This window comes from Cynara cardunculus, assembly GCF_001531365.2.
Source record: "Cynara cardunculus var. scolymus isolate 2C chromosome LG 4, CcrdV1, whole genome shotgun sequence".
Lineage (NCBI taxonomy): Eukaryota > Viridiplantae > Streptophyta > Magnoliopsida > Asterales > Asteraceae > Cynara > Cynara cardunculus.
In genome coordinates this window covers 16,403,648-16,428,458 of record NC_037531.1, presented here as the reverse complement: position 1 = coordinate 16,428,458, position 24,811 = coordinate 16,403,648, and the positions used below count along the sequence as shown (strand labels likewise).

Sequence of the window (24,811 nt, the reverse complement as noted above, 5' to 3'; positions counted from 1 at the left end):
AATAAATAAATAAATTACAGAAGTGTACAAGAAAACAAGAAATTTTAAATAGTTAGTTTGATACTAATATCAATATATTTTTTTAATTTTTTATGAGATCTTCATATATATATATATATTATTAAAAAAATAAAAACATTATCGTTTTTTCAAAATCACATAAAACCGTATCATAATATCAACTGAAACAAATAAAGAAATAAAACAAAACATTAAAATTAAGATGTATATCGCTGCATTATACGATTACCCTTCTAATTATGTATGTGATAGAATAATTTTTCTGTTCGAATATACATTAAATAGTATATATATATTTTATTAGAAATTGTACGGTTTTGTATCATGTTATATTAAATATTTTAATATAATATTTGATTTAAAATCTAATTTAATTAAATAAAAAAAAATTAATAATGAGGTTTCAGGAATGGTCGGTTAAGTAAACCTTGGGTTAATGTTGAGTTTTTATTTTTGGAAATAAAAAGAAATGATTGATGCCATGTGGTCCTTCAGGAGCTCCTGCCTTTCATTTCCCATGTATATATACACCTACATTCAGACTACTGCACTATAAACTCCGGCCACCGCCATCGCCATCGCCATCGCCGCCGCCACCATATCCATCCATCTTCTTCACAATAATACTCTCTGTAAACAGAGTGAAGATTGATCGATCGTCGATATGGGGAACTGCCAAGCTATTGATAATGCAAGTCTGGTAATACAACACCCGAATGGAAGAGTTGAGAGGTTGTATTCCGCCATCTCTGCCGCCGAGGTCATGAAGCTCAACCCTGGTCACTACGTCGCTCTCCTCCTCACCACCACCTTATACTCTTCCCGCCCACCTTCCACCTCCGCCCCCACCAAACAAAACCACCCTGGTTCCGTCGCTAACACCACGCAGCCCCTCCGTGTTACTCGAATCAAACTCCTCCGCCCCACCGACACCCTCACCGTCGGCCATATTTATAGACTCATCACCACCAAAGGTCTGTTGTCAGTTTATCGTTTTCTAGATTTGGATTGATTAATTAATCACTCGGAAAAAAAATATTAAATTATTTAGTATTATTTTTATTTTACAGATGTGATGAAAGGATTAATGGCGAAGAAGAATGGGAAAATCAATATCAATAAACTGAAGCCATTAGAAGAGTCCGCCGGAAATCATGAAGCAAAAGTTACAGGATCTAATCATTCCGAAAGAACCCACCACCAGGTTTGAATCCTTATTAAATCCCCTTTTTCTGTTTCTATTTGTTCATGAAAATTTTGGATTAAAATGCTTACGAAATCAACTTGGTATATATGCAGATGAAGAAATCCGACAAAGATCGGCGGAGGACGGCGGTTCCGGCGAAGTCGTCGGCGGCTGCAAGAGGATGGCATCCATCATTAAACAGCATCTCAGAGGCATCAAGCTAGCTTTAGAAATTAGTAGCTAGCTCTGTTTATATTAACCCCTTTGATGAATTTTTAGTTTTTGATTTTGATTTTGAGTTCTGTAGGGTTCAAATTTATGGGAAAAATGGGAAATTTGGTGTTCTTCGTTTCTTGGGTTTTTATGAACGTTATAGATATTAATTATAAGTTTAAAGATTAATAATTATAAAAAAAATTAGAATTTAATATTATAATTAGGGTTTTAAAATTGTTTTAAAGTGATTAATATGATTCTAAATCTTAATAAATTATTTTAGATCTGAATATATGGTTCTGATTGAACATGAAACAATAAAATATATTATTTATATAAAATTAAGAATTAATATTAATATATAAAATTTTACTAAAAAACAATTATTTGCAACCTTCAAATGTATGAAGTGTTGTTTGTTTACCTTAATAGTTTAATTAAAAGACAACATCTGAATCGTTAAGAGGTGAATCTTGTTTGACAAAAAAATTGTCTCTTAATTGTTCTAAAATCGTCTAAATGAGTTTGTGTCATGGGCCTCTTTTAATCGTTCAACGCCCTAATTTCATTGTAAACAATTACAAAACAATTATAATTTATTTTATGCTATATCATGAGAGTTTCTTAATCATTCTGACCACTTAACCATTACATACCAAACCATTCAGCAATTGTCAAACATCCCCGAAGTCATCAAACTTCTACATAATGTCACCGGTTTGAGTACCGCAGAATTTTCTAAATATTCTCTGGGTACCTGTAATTATTCGAGATACACATAAATTAACGACTATAAATATTTTATGATTATAATTTGTTTGATAACCAAAAGATTAACACAAAAAAGGTTCAAGCAAGAGTGAGGTCTACCCTTCACCAACATTGTAACAAGGGGTGGGGGCGATGGTGCATAGAAAGGTGGTGTGACGTTATCGGCCAACCGTATTAGATATTGACAATTTTATTTATATATGGACTAATGGTTTTAAAACATGTCCAATAAAACAGGTATCAGATGGTTGGGGAAATGATGCCTTATACAAGATTGGATACTTTCTCTATCAGATGTATTCTAAAACCTTGAGTTCATGCATGGATAAAGCTGACAATATCTAATACATCCGTTCGAGGATGTAACATTAACGGCCGTGCACCGGGTCTCAAGGTGGAGCCCGACGATGGTGTTGTAGGGGGTGAGTAACGATGTTGACTAACAACTGTAACTGACTAACCGGTAACAAAGTGAGTAATTGATGTTGTGTGTCAAATATAACTGGTGGTTGTCTATCAGTAAACAAATTTTTCACTGCATAGCATAAATGCAATATCCTTTTTACCATGTGTACTACCATGTGAAAGGAGATGGTGAAAGTGATATAATAGTACTAGTACCGTAAGGGTAAATGAATATAAAACGATTAAAAGACGGGCGTCTAAACCATCTTTTCTGTAATAACTGTGTAAGTTGAAAGTACAAGACATTTGTCAAATTCATTTTGAATTTTAAATTTAATTTTAATAAAATCACCAAATTTTGCAAACAAGTCCTTGATTTTTGTAAGAACTGGAGGAGTTGAATTTCTTTCTTAGTAGCGTTAGTATTCAGCTGACTGAGGAGGATTGTTGGGTACGGTGGCGTAGTAAGGATGTGACCTTATTGGTTAAGACTTTGAGGTGCTTAATTAATTGAAGACGAACTTTTGCAGGTACCTGGAATATTATTCAAACGCAGTGGAATTCACTTATACCAAGAATTCTGGTCTAGATGATCCTTTACGCTAAAGGTTTGGACCTCCACTGTATTATTTGTTTGTACTGCGATGATGAGATTGAAACTATCGAGCATTGTTTGTTGAAACGCCTGCAAAGTTTTAAATTGTGTAGCGAATTTGGTCAATGATAATAATAACGAGAGGTTTGACAACATAAATATTGGTTGAACCCACAACCCTCATCATCTCCCCCATCCTTTTATTTCATATCATGAAACAATATCATTATATTTTTTCTAAATTTTTTTAATAATATTTATTTTTTTTCATATAAAAAACAATAAGTTTTAGATTCAAAACTTTCATTTTGGTACCTAAAATGTAAAGTTTTACGAATAACCGGTTGAAACATTAACTGGTTATTGTACTGATGTGGTATCCAACTCAGTATTATTTGCTGACGTGGTTAGTGACATGAACTTTTTTAATCTAAAATTGGTCTTTTTTAATCTAAAATCCGGGTACTTAAATGTTTAAAATTTTATATTTTAGGTACTAAAATAGAAGTTTTGAAAGTACGTTACTCAAAATAAGAATCAGGTTAAAGTACATTACTTTTTCATGCAATTTGCCTTCAAAAATATAAAAGTAAGTTAAGTTTTTTTAGTCTTTTTATAATTTTACCATATTAATTGTTATTACACAAATGAATTTAATTCATTTCATAATTAAGGATACAATGTCTATTTATTTTAGAACAACGTAAAATCATAAGATACACACTTATTTTCAGATCAAGAGAGTAATGATAATTAAAAATTTGGGAATGATCAAAAGATCTTTGGCCTAGCGGTATCGTAGTCTTTGGCTTCTTAAAAAATCAGAAGTTCAAATTTCATCAAAAATAAGAATAATATGTAAGTTTATTACATTTACTGTAGATAAATATTATATAAAAAAAATAGGAATGATTGTTGTTGGGGGCATGCATGGTTGTGTGGACATGTTCAAGTGCCAAACATGCACCAAAAGCAAAGAATTGAACCAATATCAAGACAAAAAGTAAAAGAATTGACCAAACATCATTCATATGTTCCCTTTATCAAATCATGCACTCCCCTCTCTACCAACTTTTAATAAATACAACAAAAAACTAATCACACATAACCCTACCCCCCAAAAGGGAAAAAAAACTGGTCATCGGCTTAATAGTATCGTAGTCTTTATTTTTCTAAAAGGTTAGAGATTCAAACCTTACCAAAGGTGAGGAGGGTGTGTGAGTTTATTTGTTGCATTTGCAGTATATAAATATTATATACTTCAAAAAAAAAAAAACTTTTTTGTGGGAATTATTCTACATAGAAGCAATATTCGAGACTCTTTTTATCGTTTCGAGTCCTACAAGATCAATAGGAATGTTCTTGATTATTCTTTAGAGTTTCTGGGATCAGTCAATATTTGCACAAACTGATCTGGACACTCTGTTAACTAAAAAAGTATTCAAGACTAAACGGGATGTGCTAAACAGCTAAAATGCAATAAAATAGTTATAAATCATTTTTAATTAATGAAGTAAACTGTTGAAAAAGATTAATGGGGTGTTTGGATTGCTTATTTGAAACAACTTATACTTTTCAATAAAAGTATTTATCAACTTATTATAAGTTAGAATGATTTAACTTCTTCAAAAACTCCTTATTACCGGTATAAACTGTTTATCCAAACACTCAAAAGTGCTTATTATCAGTACCACATGAGAATAAATCAAGAAGTTGTTTTTATAAGCAATTTCAAACAACCTCTAAGAAATATGCTAAATTGCTTCTTGATAGGTTAAAAATAGTCCATGAACAAACAAGCATTTGGAATGTAAAGATGAAACCATTTTAATTCAAATGAGATGTAAAATTGGTACAAAAATTTATATTAATTGGTTGAAAGTATAAAAATTAATTCTTTTTTACAAAAATAATAATATAATACATTAAAAAAACAATAGTACAAAAAAACATGTTGTGAATTAAAAACCATAAGGGTGGTGTCCAATTGGTTTGAGCTTGAGCTCCAAAGGTCAAAAGTGTTTGTAGGTCTCAAGTTCGAATTTAAGGAGAAATAAAAATCTCCTTGTAGCCATGGAGGTTCAAATACAGTGACTCCGGACTATCCGTGAAGCAGATGGTCACCCGTAATTAATCGGGTCGCATAACGGGTTGGAACGATACGGAGAAATGTTTATCGGGTTGATCCAATTGAATCTGGGCTTGGATGGATATATTTAATGGGTCAAAAGGTAAAAGGTGTTGGGCTCTATTGTACCCATTTTTTCTTTGTATTTTATATTCTAATTTAATGAAATTATGGTAAAAAAAAATATTCGAAGAATAAATTTTGGATTTGATCCCTGGACTATAACATTTTTTTTATCAGTCTTTAATCTTTATTTATCCCAAAAATGTACCTTATAAACACGAAATCGATTGATTTTGGTGCCTTCATCAACTAGTATTCAATTTTTCTGTTAACTTAAGGGTATTTTAGATATTTTGTATTTTTGTAACTATTTCTTTTTAATAATAGACCCACCCTACGTTCTGTTCACTAGCACAAGCTATCGCGTGACCTCCTTCCCCACAACTGATCAAGAAAGCGTACCCATCCAAGAAACAACAAGCAACAAACAAACGCCTTCCAATGTCGCTACCCACCGCTGTAAATTCTCTCAACAAACCCTCAAGTGCGAAAATTGTAAGCTACTCCATCTCTACGCAGTTTGTTGAAGAGGATTGAGGTGCTATGAACCATAAAAGGCGATTATGTGTAAGCTTCGCTGGTCTATGAGGTTGAGTTCTATGCAATGGAGTAGCAACATGTGGATATGTCGAAAACACCTCTTGAACAGGGTAATTTCATTTGCTGATAGCATTGATGAGTCGAACAGATCGACGATGTATGCATCGGAGTTGCAGGGACGACGACGATGGAGGTTGAGAACAGTAAGGCTAGCGGCATTGCTCCCTCCTTCTCGGAGAAGAGCAAAATGACAATGAAGTACGAAGGCGGTGGGGCGGGGTTCACAATGGAGGAAGGGGGGAGTATTCGTGAGTATTCATAATGAATATATGTCATTCGTCATGAATATTTTATCATGTTATTCATTATAAATACTCAAACAAAGGTGCTCCATAATATAGATATAATCAATATATATTTCATTTAGTTAATTAGTTGAACCTATAAAATGACTACAATACCCTTCAAGAGCCAACGAGGAAAAAAATAACGCCCGTTAGTGGCAGGGACTTAAACAGTCAATTTCACATACGTCAAAAACAAAATTTGTAATAAATAAAGATTAGAGACCGATTTCGTTGAAAATACATAGTTCAAGGACCAAAACCAAAATTTACTCTAATTAATTTTCAAATTCTTCTTTCCCGAGGAATGTATGGTATTGCTCACAACGTGTTTGATGAAATGCGTAAGAGAAGGGAGTATGTTATACACACATTCAATAGGATGACAGAAAAGACTCTGCTTGATTCGTTTCACAGTGTGCACATATATGAATCTTGCTCAAAAAAACTGAACTCAAACTACACGTTTGATTACGAAAGAATAATAAGAAGCTTCAATCTTCAAGATTCTGCTGTGTTTTCAGTGACCCCATTGACGGTTTCACGCAGCTTGTCTAATTGGCTGAAGTTTCCCTTGACCATGAACAGCTGTGTGTGATGGTGTTTACAGTAGAGATTTTGGCCATGAGTTACGTAGTTTGATGGACTTATTACACATCCGCCATGGATGCACTTGAAACAAGCTTTATGATATGCAGTTCCATCAACTCCCACCTGAAAACAAACATCAATGGAACTCAATTGAAAATGGAGGCAAATCCACCATGAAACATGAAAAGCATCCTACTGTGCACTCATATCTAATGGGGTCTTGAAAGAAAGCTGAAAACACAAGCAACAAATTATCGAAAAATGCTTTGCTTGGTGTCTGATCCACAGGTATCATCATAACCTTCTATTGTACATAATCATTTGTGATCCTATTCCTCGATGTGTGATCATATATCTATCTCAATACCTGCTTCTGTTGGTATGTTTTGTTTGTTCCTGTTTGATGTTTGTTGTTGCTTTCTCGGTTTCTCCTAACATGTTTTCACAATTTTACCACTGTCTTTCTTGTTTTCAAGTTCTTATGTTCTTTCTCGCCAAACTACTCTATGTAGTAGAGGTCAAGTTTGCATACATCCCGCCACCATAACCCACCTCTGGATAGATTTATTGGGTTTTTTAGGTGTGGTTTCGTTTATATCTATCTTAACACATACATGCTGCATTCATCTTGTGCACATACTACCCCATCATGTATCAAACCACCTTCCTATAGAACCCACCCTTTACTATCCTTAATTGGGATCTCTGATCACATAGATTCCCAAATTGTTGCCATTTCACCAACCTTGCTATTTTTCCCAATCTTCATTAATTTTAAATGAATCGCAGTTTTGTGTTTGTATCATTATTATCATAAGATCTTACCTTTTCAAGGGGGTAGACAGTTTTCTTGCATGCAACACACTTTTCTTGTGTTCCACCAAACATTCTTGTTATTCTGCTGTTAGATTGGCCCTGAAACACCATAAGCAAACGGAAGTCATTAGGTTTACTCTAACCATCAAATTCAGAATCGAAATACAAGATACATGGACATTTTGCAGATGGGTACCCGATCAGAAGATCTATCGTTTCTAGCAGTTTTAGGAGCACCTACAAGATATCATATAGATAAAGAATAATTACGCTTAAGAAAGTGAATTAATGTGAAGAAGATAACGAAAAGAGACCAACCTTCGAAACTCTTATCCAAACTGCCTGTCATTTTGAACAGTTGATCAAAGTGTGGCTTACAATATAGAACTCCCTCAAAAGAGCTATAGTTACTTAGCTGCAAGAGATCGTATTTCTGTTAGAAAATAAATCAGGATTCTAATTCATATAACTTGCGGATAGATGTCCAATTGGGTATGCTCAAATAGATATGGGTAACCTAGGGGCAGTTTGGTTGTTTTTTTCCATTAAGTCATGTATGGCTTAAGCTATCTGTATGCATTACGTTATATAGTGTGGATTAAGCTAGAGTTAAAGGAACAAGAAACCAGTAAAACGAAGTTAACTACCCTCAATAAATTCCTAACATGAAAGTTGGTAAGGGAATGCCCGAATTGTGCATACCTTGAATCATGATTTGGTACTAAGACACTGTAACCGCGATACCTTTTCTTTCTTCCGAAAAGGTCAACTACGTAAAGTCAAACCGGTAAAGTTACATCTTCATGGGTCAGAAGGAAAGACCACCACAAAGACACGATTCCCAAACCAAAGTAGTTGGAACAAAAATAAAGAGACGGAGACAAGGTTGGTAAATTACTAAACTACCCATATCAAATTAAAACCCTAAAACTTTCCATAATTCTTTCACCCAATTCAACAACTATAACTCAAAGAAAAAAAGAGAACCAAATGTAACATCAAGAAACTGTCATACTCAACCACCCACAATCTTTCAAGATAGTATCCCAACACCCACAAAAAAAATGCCTTAGTTTTTATAGAAATCTCCATCTTTGGTAATCACAGTCACAGTTGATAACTACATAACTATATATATATATATATATATATGTGTGTGTGTGTGTATGTATCTAAAGTCTAAACCAAACCCAGATCAGAAATAGCAAAAAAGATTTGATTAATTCAATATCTTGATCAAGAAATCACATGATGATGAGAGAGAAACCTTGAGGGTGCCTTTGCAATGGTGACATCTGAAACAAGACCTGTGATATACTTTATTATCAACTGTGAGTTCATCCACAAAGTAAACAGTTTTCTCACATGCCTTACACTTCTGTGTCGTCCCTCCATATGTTGCCATTTTTCAACTTCAAGAAACTTTAAGAAATCAAAAAACAGAAATTTGGGTGGTTGTTAATGGTGGTTTACGGCGGAGATCGGCGGAGAGAGAAACTGTAGGCGTTACTTGTAAACATATATGTAGTAGTAGTAGTAGTTGTATTATACCTTTTGATGAAGAAGGTGGTTTCTTTAAAAAAATAAAAAGTATTTAAAAAAAATAAAAATGTATTTAAAAAAAATAATTATTATAACGTCTAATTTGCTATAATATAAGGAGTTAGTAACCGACCACTAATTTCACCTAATTTCGAATTTATCATTCTAAGTTGGAAAATTATCAAAAAGAAAAAGTGGAATTTTGCAAAAAGTTTTATATTAGTTTAATTTATATAATGATTTTTCCTTTAATTTCATCTAAAAATAAAATCTGAATCATATCACAACAAGATTGATGGATATCGGGATCGCAATTCTCATCCCGACCATCTTTGTCAGGGGACGAGATTTTTTTCATCTCCATCAGAGAACGGGAATTCCCCATAGGGGAATCGGGGATTTTTCCATGTTTATAAAATCAAAATTTTTCCTATAATATCTTTATAAATGTCAGTTTCATGTTTAAACAATGCATTACTCTAAAATCTTAATTGTTGTATTTGTATAAATACAATTCAAAGATAAATATATCAGTTAAAATACTTAATATTAAAATTTATACATCTATGTTATTATATAAACAAAAGTTCCTTCAAAAACAATCAAAGTAATTCTATGATATCTTTTACTAGTATTCTCATCATTGAAGATTGATTAAATTTATGTGTTATATATATACTCATTGTTGGCGCCTGCGGCAGCGCCTCTGGAGTCGCCCCCTGTTCTGGAGCCAGCAGGTCCTAAATGACCCTCCTCTTACGGTTAAAAAAGTGGTTAACCATCTCGAATACCCAATCAGGGTTCAGGTTCGAGGGCCTTCTCGGTTAACAAATTCGAGGGTTCTCCATCCTTGATCAACCATGATTCGGATATCAAGTAGTGGTTTCTTAACGTATATAAAGTTTATACCTCATAAAATAAAACAATTCTATTTTTAAATAATATCTCTAAAATAATACTAATAATTATTTTGTAAAGAAAATTAAAAAAATAGATTGATAAATAATGTGATAGAGAGACAACCAATTAACAACCTATTTTTGCATAAAACATCATTTTATTTTTTTATATTAATGCAACTAAAAATATTTAAATTGGCGAACTTCAACTTGTACGTATTTTAGGAAGGACAATTTCGTCTTTTTGGATAATTCCTCTTTTTTCTTTCTTATTTTAGGGAAAATTGCACCAAAATGGAACCAACTTTCACATGATTCTTATTTTGGGGAACGAACTTTCAAAATCGTCATTTTGGGAACCAACTTTTACCTGATTCCTATTTTGGGGAACCAACTTTCAAAATCGTCATTTTGGGGAACCAACTTGGACCTGATTCCTATTTTGGGGAACCAACTTTCAAAATCGTCATTTTGGGGAACCAACTTGCACCTAATTCATATTTTGGGGAACCAACTTGAAAAATAAATATAGAAAAATGGGAAAATTACACCAAAATGGAACCAACTTTTAAAATCGTCATTTAGGGGTCTCTATTGAACTTTTTGTTTATTTAAGGGTCTGATTGATCTGTTGAACAGGTAACAGATAATTTAAGGGTCTCTATCAAACTTTTGGTTGGATTTGCCAAATTTGATTTAAACTTTAATATTGACACAGATTGGTTAGATATAAAAATCTTGAATGTGATATTTAATATTTATTTTTTATTGCATCAATTAATTTTTTTCTATTAAATTGATTTTTTTATTGCATTAGAAAAAAACAATTTTTATCGTGGTCATTTGTATTTTTTTCGAAAAATCTTCAATTTGATATCTGAATTTAAAAAAACGAGATTTGAAATGAAAAATAGATTTTATTGCATTATTTTTTGAAAAAAAATGAATTTTAGTTATTTTTCTATAATTATTTTGCAAGTTGGTTTCCCAAAATAGAAATCAAATGCAAGTTGGTTCCCCAAAATGACGATTTTGAAAGTTGGTTCCCCAAAATAGGAATCAGATCCAAGTTGGTTCCCCAAAATGACGATTTCAAAATAGGAATCAGGTGAAAGTTGGTTCCCCAAAATAAAAATCAAGTGAAAGTTGGTTCCCCAAAATGACGATTTTGAAAGTTGGTTCCCCAAAATAGGAATCAGGTGAAAGTTGGTTCCCCAAAATAAAAATCAGGTGAAAGTTGGTTCCATTTTGGTGCAATTTTCCCCTTATTTTATTATTCAAAATGCTTCGTATATTATTTTTTTTCTTTCTACTTTTTTTTCAACTTTTTATTAATAAGTTTATTATATTATAAAACAATATTTTTAGTTATTAAAATTTTATCAAAAATCATATTCATTAAAGCATCTCCAGAAAAACCTTAAAAATATAAACCTTTCAACAATTTTTTAAAAATAAAAGAAAATCAATTTTTTATTTTCTATAATGTTTCAACAGCTTCTCTATTTTATTCTCTAAATTGATAGAAAATCATAGAGAAAACTCTTAATATAGAAGAATTATCTAACTCTAATGGGTTGATTTAATATTATTTTACATATATATTTTTTTAAAAGTGTATTCTAATTATAAAATTATAGAATACTAAAATCTCATTAAGCCACTTTATTATCCTTCGGTTATTGCTTTAATATATATAAAGATTATAGAAGATTTATTGAAGATGCTATAACATCTCAACTTCAACCATACTTCAAGAACACCAAATTTATCTGATATATAAAGATATAAAATCTTACTCGATAAGAGTGATGGTTAGAACCAAGTATCTTACCCAGCAAATGAGGAAGACGACCCTTAACCGGTTAACATTTACCGAGTAAATTATTGCATATGATGCCGTTTTGAAGGACTAAAATCAAACTCGGGTAAGATAAGTGATAGTGTTGAATTATATCGGTACGTTAACCGTAAGTGTTTGGTAAATGTGCCGTTAATCATCTTAAACGAAAAGAAAATAATGATTCAAATCCAAACAAGCTAATTCTCTTAGAGCAAAAGTTATATTGATATCCAACATCTCGTTTTCTAGATTGCAAAGTTAATTATATTACTAAAATATTAAAAACCATAACGAAAGTTCATCTCTCTTTTTCCATTTATTTCATTGCTTGGTTGGAGACATTTAACATCGGAAATAACAAAACGAAGTTTTTGAAGAAATCTCCAAATCTGGATGGAGGCGTTAACATATACCGATAAACAAAAGGCTTCTTAACGATGATCTGCTTTCCGAGCTTCTTCTCGTGTTACGGCTCTCACATAGATCTCATAGCAACATCCTGAAAACAAATTTAGAACATCAGAGTGAGAGTTTATCATCGGGTCAAAATTTCAGCACTACCCTTTTCTGGACAAAAATTACTTATTTGTCCATTATCGTCGTTACAAATGACACAATGGTTTGATTTGGGCCCATAAAATCCTTTTTATTGCTTTTTTATTGAAGGGTATTTTAGATATTAATCAAACATTGCAATTTACAATCTAGAATGCATAGGAATCTTGATCAATGGTAACAATTCACATGGTAATGGTGTGAGGAGCAGAAGGCAAAGACAAGTTTTACTATTAAGTAGCAAAAGGAGAGTGCACAAAAAAATCCTTGCATTTTTTACAAAAGAGATGCAAACAGCAAATTGAAACCAAACTAAATGGACGCGGTAAACCCATGGAGAGATGGGGCCTGGAGAGGGTAAGATGTACACAAACCTTACCTCTACCCAAGCCATGAGGGAGGGGTAGAGAGGTTGTTTCTATGAAGACCCCTGACTTGCAGAACAAATTCTTGTCCACGAATCTTGTTGAGATTATTCTTGACGTTCTTAATTCTTGTTCTTCCAAACTAGTTCTTGGGGTCCATTCAAACATCCCCCCTCTACATCAACTGGTGAAACTTTAGGCCTTCTTTTTAACTGGCGTCGCCCCTAAGGAGTTGATGACACGTATGGCAATTGAATCTAAGACCTTTAAACCCAGGTCACAAGCCTTAACCCTTCTTAATTCTTGTTTGAAAACATCAATGGAAGTTTTGAATAATTCTAAGTATATATTATCTGTCTCGTCACAGGACTAAATATGAACACTAAATTTTGGCATTGTGGTGATCTAGAATACCCAGACATGGTAAGTCGAAACCCACAGAAAGTGTATAGGCATATATACCCACATAATTACGAAGAACTCATATTCTGCATTTTGAGGCATGTACAATCAAATAGAAGAACCATTTTCCAACCCTTATATGGTCCAACACAAGCACAAGGATTTTGCCCAGGCTGCAGAACCATTATATATGTTATGCTGGACCAAGGGATTTTGTGGTCACCAATATTTTGCCCATTTGACAGCATTCAGGCATAATCACATTCCTTGGTCTCTGTCCTCCGATCACTGACATCAAGTCAATATTCCAAAAGAATTCCAAGATGGTTGAATGAAAAAAAGACTAAAAATGACAGATGGTTGCACAATAAATTTGGTCCTTTTTATATTACTGAAGGTGATATAAAACAAGGAATTACACAATCATATCAACAAAAAAAAAGTAAGGATTGCAGCCTCAAACAAGTGATATAAAAATAACTCATGTGTTATGATCTTGCTTTAGTCAAATCCTTATGCTGCAATAAAGGTGGAAAGCTATTATTTCTCAAGTTAGTTAGGAATGACATACCTGCTACGACGGCAATGGTGAGGTAGTCTCCTATACTTCTGATGCGCGAGCTGCTTTTCTTATATGATTTGAAGCGAGTTAGTGCTGGGTCTTCTGCCAAAAGCTGCAAAGGCCAAAGGTAATTTGTTAATTTGTAAAGATCATAGTACAAACTTCAGAAGACCAGGTCTCGATAAATAATATCAAACAAGGATGCAATCTCAAGGATGCAATCTGAAGGCAGAAATGACAAAATGCAGAACTAACAGGAATTGGGCATCTTTGGCAGTTTTGAAATTTGCAACAGGAAGAATATCACGGACTGGAAGTTATTCTAAGTAGCTGGTGAGAAGTTGTATAAGAAAAACAAGTTATGCTCAGGTACTGCCATATTGGACCTAAATGAACAAGACTGGTAGCACTTCGGGGGACACAACAGCAAATAAAGTCTAGAAATATAGAAGTATCAGATGACGCAATTATCATATATTCCAACAGGCATTGGTAGCTTGACCAATGTGCCCATTATTAAAGCACAAGCTGGGGAACAGATCAGCCTACACTCACTCAATTGGTCTAAATCCAGGCATTCATGAGCATCAAGTTCAACATTATCATATTATTTTAAAACAAACAAGTAGAAGTAAAAAGAAACAAATCAAAGCAGGTACTAAGTTGCAGCAAGAAAATTGATTTTTGCGGGTATATGTATAGTTACCTAATTATCCCCCACTTCAACAAGAAAATGCTTATATGACAATGTGACTCCGATCTTGAAGTTGAAATAATCACTTTGAAAACGCACATCCCTAAGTATTGTAAAGCTATACAATGTTCACCTCATAGAAGATTACAGAAAAGTAAAACACAGGCCCTTGTAAATTTATTAGATGTAAGCATGGATTTCATCAGCTCCTACATTAGCTACTCTTGACAAATATCACTCACACCCACGGGTTTGTAGAGTTAAGGAGCATAAGCATCTCATTAGGAAGATGAAGATCAAGCCATAGCAAGACAAACTTGGAGTGACTCTTGGGTTTCTGCAGAAACTGGAGTTACAAATGCCAGAGGACTATAGAAGTTACTATGAAGAATATAACTCTAGGTGAAGTTGATGTATTCTTTCAACAAAAAGTTCCTGATGAGAATACAAGATGATATACCATGGTCTATGCCCTTGTTTCTATAACAATTTCCAGATGAGATTAGAAGATGAAATGGTCTATGCCCTTGTTGCTATAACAATTTCCAGATGAGATTACAAGATGATATGCCATGGTGCTCTTCGTGATCATATGACGTTGATTGATGAGACTAGACAAATGTGTCGATGCAAAGTTGGAGGTTGAAGGAACACTAAAAAAACTAAAGGATTTAGATTAAGTCAAAACAAAATAGAGCATATGAAGTGCAATTTTAGCACTGCTGATAGGGAAATGGAAGATGCAATAGTGCAAAATAGTAGCTTACTTTCGATTATTTTAAATTGCTTCTACTGACATATGGAGAGATTGAAAAGAGCAAGGTGGTTCAAATGGCAACATGTCGCACTGAAGCTAAAAATTTAAGAGCTATCACATGGAGATAAGCCCTAGTATGCTTCACAAGACGGAATATTGGGCCACCGAAAGACATGTAATGAGTAATCAATGTTGAGATCGATGTATTGCCATATACAAACAAAACATCAGAAATGAATATATACAAGGTAAGTTTTTGTCTACACCAATTGAAGATATACAGCAACAGGACAGCATAATCTGAAGGGAAATGCAATTTCAAACTTACAAACAATAAAACTAGATAAGAAATCATGAACGAATTTAGGGTTCCTTACTCTTGCAATTTGGCATGAAAACTTAAATTCAAAACAGAGAACATACACTCTAGACATTTATATTCAATATTACTTAGCTTCGATCTGCAACACTCGACAAACCATCTACACATTTAATCTCGATACGAATAATCGGATTCAAATTAATGGCAGGTGTAAAAATCAGTAGATCCATAAGAAAGTCAAATAATCACTTACAGCCTTCTCGCGTAATCCAGGTTCAACATGCAGTGCACGTCGAGATTGCAAGAGTAAACTCTCTGCCGTCTAATCAATCAAAAAAGCATAAATTCAGAAAACAGCCATCAATTCTCGAAGAGAAGTAAAGAAAAAAGAGAAAATCAATGGCAGATTCAAGGAATAAATAAAGAAATAGATCGAGAGACCTGAAAATGATGAGCACGAAGAACGGAGAAGGTGTGGCGTCGGAGTAGAGAAGCCATTGTTGTCAGCAAGCAGAAGAACAACGATCCGACTCTGTCTGGGCTTAACGATAGATAACCAGGCAAAATAATATGGGTCAAACGGGTTGGAATCGGGTCGATTCGTTATTAAAAAAGTATCTATTTAAAAAAACTTGTATAAAAATTTAATAATATAATATTATCATCAAAAAATAAATACATGTTACGTCAAAATATGTAATTGAACTTTTGAATCGGTGATTTAGCATATAATATAATAATGAAAACTGTTAATCTATGTCTATACTATATTATGAAGTATTTGATAAAAAAATTTAAAAATCAATTTTTATACATGAAGTACTGTTTATTGATTCATATTATTTAAAATTCAAGATTAAAAGTAATTTTATGTAAATACAACATATTAAAGCTCCATTTTTAGATTCGTGTAACTAACTGTAGATAAAAATAATTAAATACAGGATAAACATTTATTTTGGATATATAAAATCAAAATTATAATTAAGATAATCATTGAATTCTAACATAATGTTTAATTATTATCTTTATAAAAAATTAATTATTAAACTAAAAATAAATTATTTTGTTGTTAAAATTTAAATTAACGTATAATAAAAAAATTGAATTAAAGAAGCTACACTAAAAAATCAAAAACTATTAAATAATTAATTTGATATTGATATTGATTTATTTATTTGAGAAGTAATTTAGGGATTTTTGGTTTTCTCCATTTTGTTGATCAAATAATTGCTCTGTATAAACTATAAAGTTATATTTACATTTATTCTTATTCAAGTTTCAAAACTTGCAAATATCTTCTCACGCCTTATAATGCCATACATGGCATGCCATAGTGGGCTCCACGCTTTATATTCACGCCAAGAGGATTAACGTGGCGGCAAGGTCGTGCCATGACGACACCAAGACGCGTTTTTTAGAATATTGATTAATAGTACTTTATTTTTAAATTAAAATGGATTATTTTTTTAAATATAAAAATGATTAAAATTGAAATTAGACAAATTATATCAAATAAACAAACCGTTTATTCTATTTAATTTTATATCCATATTGTTATAGGTTTTTTTTTTCCATTTATATAAAACAAAAATCACATTTGAACCTCCACTTGAATTTGTGGAGCCTTATGACTTATTCATATGTGAAGCTCTTTATTTTTAGTTTCACATATGAATATTTGATACTTTGTATACGTTAAATTTAAGCATAGATCACTTTGATGTTTAACACATGATTTAAAATATTTCACATATACGGAAAAAAATCCCCTATTCCTCCGTTGGGAATCCCGTCTCTGATGATGTGATCATATTCCCCAACATGGATGAAGATGAGAATGCAGATTGGGATCGAGGATGGTGATCGGGGTCCCGTCCCATCCCCACACATTCCCATGCCTAACTTTTCTTGCAACAAATCTTTACCCATTTCTTTAAATTTGATATTGATCTTAAATACCACATAATTTAAATTGCAATAAAAAGATATACATCATATCTCAAGTCTAACACCCCTGGGACTGGGAAGAGAAAAGGAAACAAAACCAAGTGTTTGTTTGTTAGATTAAAGTGAATAGGACTTATAGTTTATTTGATCAACTATACATGACTATTGGATAGTGGCTTAATAATATATAGAGTGTCTTATTTAGTAAGCTTTTAGAGAGAGTTTTATGCAGAAAGCCATATTTTTCTTCAAACCTGTCCCTCCTAATTAAAATTACGCTCCTACCATCTATAAAAAAACCCTCCCAAACAAAAAACTTCCCGACCTATATATACAAAATAACCTATACAAACAACTTTATTCATTCATGGCTTAATGAAAAACCAGTCAAAGAGCCCCGATTTACAAATACATTGGTAAACAAGTAAAAAACATTCAAAATAACTCTATGACTCGACCATCTTAATCTACAACAGAAATTAGCCGTCAGCTCCTAGACTTCCCCAGGGCCGGAAACGAAAGCCTTCCCTTTTAGCATTCGGTTAATTAGTTGCAAACCGGTTGTTTACGTAACAACCCATGACCTCTTTATCACAAAAAAAAAAAAAACTAACCTTACCACAAACCCACGACTCAGAACACTCAAATTTTCTACATGTTGGTGTTGGAACGGTCTCACTGCACCGAATCATTCAGAGCATCTAATAATTGTGACCATTTACTCATTCAGCATCTACCAAACAGTCATTATGTTTGATCGAGGCTGCAACAACAATCACTTTGTCATCATCAGGTGTTTGAAACAGTTGATGATAAAAGGACATTCTCTTCTTGCGTACTTTTGAGATCATTGAAATCCATTCTACCGCATACCACACCATCTTCCATCTATCGAAAAGATTAAGATATTGCATAATATCATCCTCCTCCAAAAGTTCTGGATCATGTTCCAATTGGTTCGGTTCTTGCAATGTTCTAGTAACATCGGTATAAGTCATTCTACTAGTACCAACACTGGGTGTAGAGGGACTCATTTGTGGATAATTGTTTCGTGGTTTCTTTGGAGAGTTTGAGATAGCGGGTTCAGATGCAGAACGTTTGGGGCTTTGGCTTTGACCCTCTAAACTAAAATTATCATATCCCGAGCTGTTCTTGGGAGAGATTGGTGTAATGACCTGAGGAGAGGTAAGGTTTATGGGATCATGGGTGTCAATTATTTGAGGAATCACGATGTTAAGGCCAATACGGAGGGAGTTTAAGGTGGTGGTGCCTAACTGAAGTTGGTTAATAAGAGAAGCCTCATCATTGAAAGAGACTACTTCCTTCCAGTGTTCAGATGAAGACACTACCAGCTCCTGAGCATCAGCCTGTTGGTAAAATCAATTAGCCTATGTCTCGGAAACTAACTTATAAGCTAGTTGTTGGCTCGTGAGTTAACCGATAAGCTAATCATGTTTGGTAAAAACTAACTGATAAGCTAAATGACAATGCAAAATGAGCCAAATGACCTAAAAGGACATGTTGAAAAATTAATTTGAAAAATACAAGGGGCATAATTGGAAAAAGTGGAAAAAAACCCATGGAGCTTATCAAAACACTACTTTATAAGCTAACTTATCAACTAGCTTACGGCTAAAACGGGGTTTTTTCAGTAAGCTCAAAAAAATAACCGCACTTATGGCTGCCAAACATGGTCTTAGTAAAATTCTCAGCATTGCATATCATTGATAATAGCAGGCTTGGTCACGAAACTTACTTTATCATTATTGAAGGGTCTTTTATACTTGCAGTTAATAGTTTATACTCTAGATGATGATGAGTGCTAAACTATATTAATTGAGAGAACACACCTTTCTGTCACTGGGAAGCTTATCGCTAGGGATGAATTGAGCTTCTGCAATGAGTCCCACCAATTTTCCGAAAATATTGAAAACCACACCGTTATTCTTTTCAACATCCCTTGGATGATGGTACAAGTATACCCCCTTATCATCTTTACACTTCTGTGCATGGTCTGTGATGACCTTCCATTTCTTGGGACCAACATCAAGTATCTGCAAATAGGACAATAGTGATATTGTTATGCAAGAACATTAAGAGTATGGTTGAGCAAGGCCTATTTTTCTTTTGCGTAATGGTGGGTGTCCAAGCCAGCTTGCATGCACCTCGTCTAATCCCATGGGGCCTTAGAGATTAGCAGCCAGGAAAATTCCAAGTGGCCTTGAGAGACTCAGACTGGTGACTTATGGGGAGTAGCCCCAAGGCCTAGCCTTTATTTGCCAGTTGAGTTGGCCCTCAAGGTTTGAGCCAGGCCTGTTGCTGAAACTCGTAGCAGCAGGCTTTTGCTTTAGAACAAGTGACCATTAGCAAGAGCTAGGACAGATAGTAATGGAAAAAACAAGCAAAATAATTACATCTTTGAGCCTTTTCGGATTTATAGCATGAAAAGTGAGGATGTCCATCACGGTTTTTATGTTTGCTTCACTCATACGTTTAAAGCAATCACTACGTCTGGAAATCATGTTTAATCGCCACGGCTCGTCAGATAAGGATGGAGTTGGGTGCTTATTGTACACTGCAAAGTAAAAACATAAGCTATGATAGATAGTAAGTGTTTACTCATTAACCCAGAAAAAAGTTGTTTGATGCTAGGTTGAGAAACTCGTTGTATCTTAGGAAACCGACTGCAAGTAAGACCCAATCACCCAACATGAAGTTAACTAGATAATAGACTTGGATTCATGATTTAGCAACCAAAACATACAACTTCACCATATACTCCCTCCGTCCCAAATTAAGTGTCCACATTTCTATCTTTAGTTTGTCCCAAAATAAGTGTCCACTTTTAAAAGTAAGTTTCCACATTCTCATTCTACCCTTAATTACGAGATGGAGAAAGTTTCTCTCCATTATCAAGGGTAAAAGTGTCAATTAGTTATTTAAAAACTGTAATAATCTATAATTTCTAAAATCATGTACCATTTTCATTGTGGACATTTATTTTGAGAAGGAGGGAGTAGTTGATGTGAATAACCAGCTTTGGTATATATTCTCTGAAAACAGGCTACAAAAGGTTTTTCTTTGCGGTCCTCGTGCAACTTTGCAAAGAAATTATGCTCGAAACAGGAAGAGAAAAGGCCATAACCCGATTTTCTCAAGCATAAGCAGGAACTAAGATGGAAAGATTGGCTAGGAACAATCCCTGCAAATATTATTCTGTTTATTTAGACCTAAACAAGAACCTCAAACCTGAAACTTCTAAGACCATTGATCTTTGCAACAGCTCCTGCAATATAATACTTTTTAACTGATTTCACAAATTGTGTCGACTTTCCAGTGGTCTTAAAAAAACTATTAAGATACAGAGTGCTTTTCTTTAGTCTAGTTTGGTCAGAAATCACAAAAACTAAAATGTAATATGAAGTCTTGGCATGAAAATGTTAGTATTTAATCATAAGAACTCCATTTTCTTCAAATATATAAGATAATTCACATTTGCCTACATAAGAAAGAAATTTCCATTTCGACAAAGATGAAGCAAGCTCTAATGAAATAGAGGTACTTACAGAGCTTGCGCTTGTCGCCAACGAGAAAGGATTCTGTTTTTGCTTCTTTGGCAAGGGCAGCATTCACAAACCTTGCACCCAGCCTACAGTTCCTTTTCTTCTTCCAGGTTTTATTGTGTGTAAATGAAAGTTTATCTACAGAACCAACACCTTCTTTCAGGTTCAGGAAGACATTTCCTTGAAGCACTTTCTTTCCATTCCAATCACTGATGATTTTACTGTTAAATTCGTCAGAACTCCAATTCCATGCTTCATCATCATTACAATCTCCCTCGAGAACAACAATTTCAACTTTTGATGCAGCTGCAGCCCCAGTACTCACAATCTTCCCTGTCCCATCAACCAAAGCTACTATGAAGGGTTTATGGTCTTCTCCTTCAATATCCATTCCTGAAGAAACTGGTGTGGAAATTCCATTTAAGAACTGCAGTTGCAAAGCTTGTGATCCCGAAGTACTTGCCGTGTAATCGTAGTTCCTGATTAAATGTGATGTGTAAGCTATTAGATACTCTCCATCCACCCAAAGCAAAAAGAAGTATGCTTTGACTTTTAAGGTAAAATCAATTACTTCTTAATTTCAGAATTGATGTGGACCTGTCTATCTAACATCGACATTCTATCATCTTACAATTTTGTTGTGAATTTGAAGAAAGTTATCAATTCTTTTTCAACAATGTCAATGATTCTTATCACCAATTTAAGTTAGAAAGTTGATTTACTTGATTTTAAACATCCAAGCGTGTCTCTTTTTAAAGAGGGGGAGTTGGGGGTTGTAGTTATCAACAAAATTTACCACTTTATATGAATGTTAAATTTATTCCTTACTGTATAATGTTCTTCAAGGTATCCAAACCAAATTCCTCTATCATCAGGGGCAGAAACTTTTGTCGCTCCTCGTTGATCTGGGATACATGAAACAAAAATAAGCATTACCTATCGTACCCTTTATATGATAATCTGCAGCATTACTAGGTGTAACCGTATAAAACTCTACACCTCTGTAGATTAGTACCCATGGGGTCATCGTTATGTGAAAGAAGCTTACATAAAAAAATGACGCAGTAGGAAGTACGGAAGGATCGACAGGCGTCTAAACCCTTTTAACTTATGAGAATTACGAATGTAAAACCCAAGAAGAGACTCAGAGAATACTCTCAAAGAGATGATTTATTACTAATAAAAAATCTGAATAAAACATAAACTTGAAATGCTTATATAGGCTAAAAGCTAAAAGGAAATCTAGATATAATAGGAAACTAAATAATAGTTATCTGGACAAATAATTAAACTAATAAAAGGAAATTGATGTTGATTGATAAGAGAGATGGACGCGCTGAGTGGCGTGGGCGAGTAGCCGCGCGGCTTTAGCCACGTGGAAACCCGTGGGAAAACGAACAGTGGTTAGGCAGGTGGCCCTGCGAGTTTGGCCTCGTGAGCCTCTGTTTCCCTTTTCCCGAGTTCAGTGCCTGTCGAGACTTTCCAGGCGACTTGGGTCCCGGGAAGTCACGGAAATCTCTGTTTCAGAAAGAATCCTATACTGAACTTTCGAGGGAAACCAAATAAGCAGGCACATATGCTAAGATACAGTACAGATAAAATAAGCAGACATGAGTCTATTAAGGACAATGGTTGAATGACAAAATAATTGCAAGATAAACTAAAAATACCAATCGATGAACCCACAGTAATACTATAGACAACAGAAACGCCACAATGGAAGAAAGGAAGAGCATAAGACAAAGGCATGTGATTTTAGGTGGTAGGAAATAGCTACATATGGGAGACAGCAGTTGGTTTAACATACTTCAAATCAAGACCGTGAGAGAGAAAGCAAATGATCATTTCATTCACAAAATTAGAGATCTGAGCTCGATATTAAACTTGAGGTATTCTTACAAGACAAACCACTTATTCACAGGTTAAATCACTAAATTCGAGCTTAGATTTAGGCACATAAACTCAAAATAATCAATTAACAATGAAACTAATAATCACGATACTAGAATCACACATACAAGTAGAATAAACTATCGGAATCATAAAACGCTCACAAACATAAAAACGAGAGAGAGAGAGAGAGAGAGAGAGGGAATCGCATCTGCACGAAGCATGGGCCTTACAATTTCCTTGTATATGCAGATCGCTGGCTCCATTTCAACCCTATTAAAACAACGATGTGAAAAATAAACAATCCATGAACAAATTAGTCAGTCTCATGTAACTAATCTCAGAGTAATCGGTAAGCATAGAAAAGAACATTTACGATTAGGCAAACAAAACATAATTCTCTTACTCTTGTGAAGCATTAACACTAGAAATTTCATCAATTGAACTTCTACTTCCTCCTGATCCATGAATATCATCTTCAAACTGCTGATTAACTCCCACCATTTTCAATTTGCTCAAGCTGAGAGTGAGAATATGTGTATGTGTGTTGGTAAACTCCTCTTGCAGCCGCTTCGCTCTCAACTCGACTTTTAACGACGAAATCAGAAAGTGGCCCACCAAACCGCGTTGCGGACGCCATCACACCACACCAAGCTCAGAGAAAAGTGTTGTCAAAATGAGGTAAGAAGAAAGGTTTTAGGGTTCGTTAGAAACAGTTATGTGGAGGTTCTGAAAGCCGTTAAAGTTGAAGCACTTTCTCGATACAAGATACCTTCTTTCAAATAACCTTTTAACGGTTAACGTCGTCAATAACGTCTGGGCCCGGTTTATTTGGGCCTACTTGTCAGTTTCAATGTTTTTGTTCTTATCCGGTTTTTATTCCAGTGTGAATTTTAATTTTAGTGAGGTCAGGTACCGTTTAATAAAAATAAACTATCTTATTTTTAGATATATATTAAAAAATATATTATAAATTAATTTATTGAAATGTTATTTAAAATAACATTTTAATCGTTTATTATTAATTTTTTTAACTATAACACTTATTAATATTAATTATAAATAAATATTACTAATATTAATTATAAAATTAACTTTAATTTTACATTATACATAAATATATGGTTATTAACTAAAAAGAGAATACTTGCATTATACAGTGAGATAATCTTGATTTTCGTGTTTTGTTTTATTTTTATTTTTGTCTCGATCGATGTTATAATACGATTTTTATGTGGTTTTGATAAAACGATAATGTTTTTATTTTTGAATAAAATATAAATATATCATAAAAAATGAAGAAAGATATATTGTATTAGTACCAAACTAACTATTTAAAATTTCTTCTTTTTTGTGTCTTTCTTTGACTCATTTTTTATTTTTTATTTTAAAAATATAACTTTTTATGAAAATAGATTAGGTATTTTGTTATAACTCAATGATTATCCTAGTTATATATTAGATTTTTTATATTTAACATGAGATGTTTATTCTTTATTTGACTATGTTTATCTGCAATTAGTTAAACGAATTTAAACATAAAGCTTTAATAAGTTGTATTTACGTATAATTTACTTGCAATCTTGATTTTTAAGTATTATGCATCAATAAACAGTACTTCATGCATAAAAACAGTTTTTAAGAGTTTTTGTCAAATGTTTTATAATATAGTATAGATTATTTCAGTGATTATTAATCATATCAATTTTTTATTATTCAATATATTTAATTATTAGAATACAAATATAATGATTTTAACAATGTTTATGTAATATAAAGATTAAAATTATA

General features: G+C 33.4%; 4 protein-coding genes across 4 annotated transcripts; 1 reads left to right on the top strand and 3 right to left on the bottom strand.

Moving 5' to 3' along the window:
* Positions 1 to 685: 685 nt before the first annotated feature.
* Positions 686 to 1,129, top strand: LOC112510934 (the record flags this gene model as incomplete). The annotated part of the gene is made up of 2 exons (XM_025116286.1): positions 686 to 995; positions 1,092 to 1,129. Coding segments are annotated over exons 1-2 (348 nt in total), but the record flags the coding sequence as incomplete, so codon positions are not given.
* Positions 1,130 to 6,607: 5,478 nt separating this feature from the next.
* On the bottom strand, positions 6,608 to 9,128 carry LOC112511448 (LIM domain-containing protein WLIM1-like). The gene is made up of 5 exons (XM_025117067.1): positions 8,944 to 9,128; positions 7,995 to 8,091; positions 7,873 to 7,913; positions 7,686 to 7,775; positions 6,608 to 6,983 (listed from the first exon to the last, which is right to left on the bottom strand). The coding sequence occupies exons 1-5, from the start codon at positions 9,079 to 9,081 to the stop codon at positions 6,771 to 6,773; spliced, it is 579 nt and encodes a 192-aa protein (XP_024972835.1). The 5' UTR covers positions 9,082 to 9,128; the 3' UTR covers positions 6,608 to 6,770.
* A 3,013-nt stretch (positions 9,129 to 12,141) lies between these two features.
* On the bottom strand, positions 12,142 to 16,179 carry LOC112511447 (succinate dehydrogenase subunit 7A, mitochondrial-like). Its single transcript, XM_025117066.1, has 4 exons — positions 16,059 to 16,179; positions 15,871 to 15,939; positions 13,854 to 13,956; positions 12,142 to 12,459 (listed from the first exon to the last, which is right to left on the bottom strand). Exons 1-4 carry the CDS (start codon positions 16,113 to 16,115, stop codon positions 12,392 to 12,394), a joined length of 297 nt encoding a protein of 98 aa, XP_024972834.1. The 5' UTR covers positions 16,116 to 16,179; the 3' UTR covers positions 12,142 to 12,391.
* A 1,753-nt stretch (positions 16,180 to 17,932) lies between these two features.
* Positions 17,933 to 23,673, bottom strand: LOC112511434 (calmodulin-binding protein 60 A-like). Its single transcript, XM_025117048.1, has 7 exons — positions 23,427 to 23,673; positions 23,254 to 23,293; positions 21,959 to 22,035; positions 21,134 to 21,609; positions 19,982 to 20,142; positions 19,418 to 19,621; positions 17,933 to 18,934 (listed from the first exon to the last, which is right to left on the bottom strand). Exons 1-7 carry the CDS (start codon positions 23,522 to 23,524, stop codon positions 18,290 to 18,292), a joined length of 1,701 nt encoding a protein of 566 aa, XP_024972816.1. The 5' UTR covers positions 23,525 to 23,673; the 3' UTR covers positions 17,933 to 18,289.
* Between the last annotated feature and the right edge of the window lie 1,138 nt (positions 23,674 to 24,811).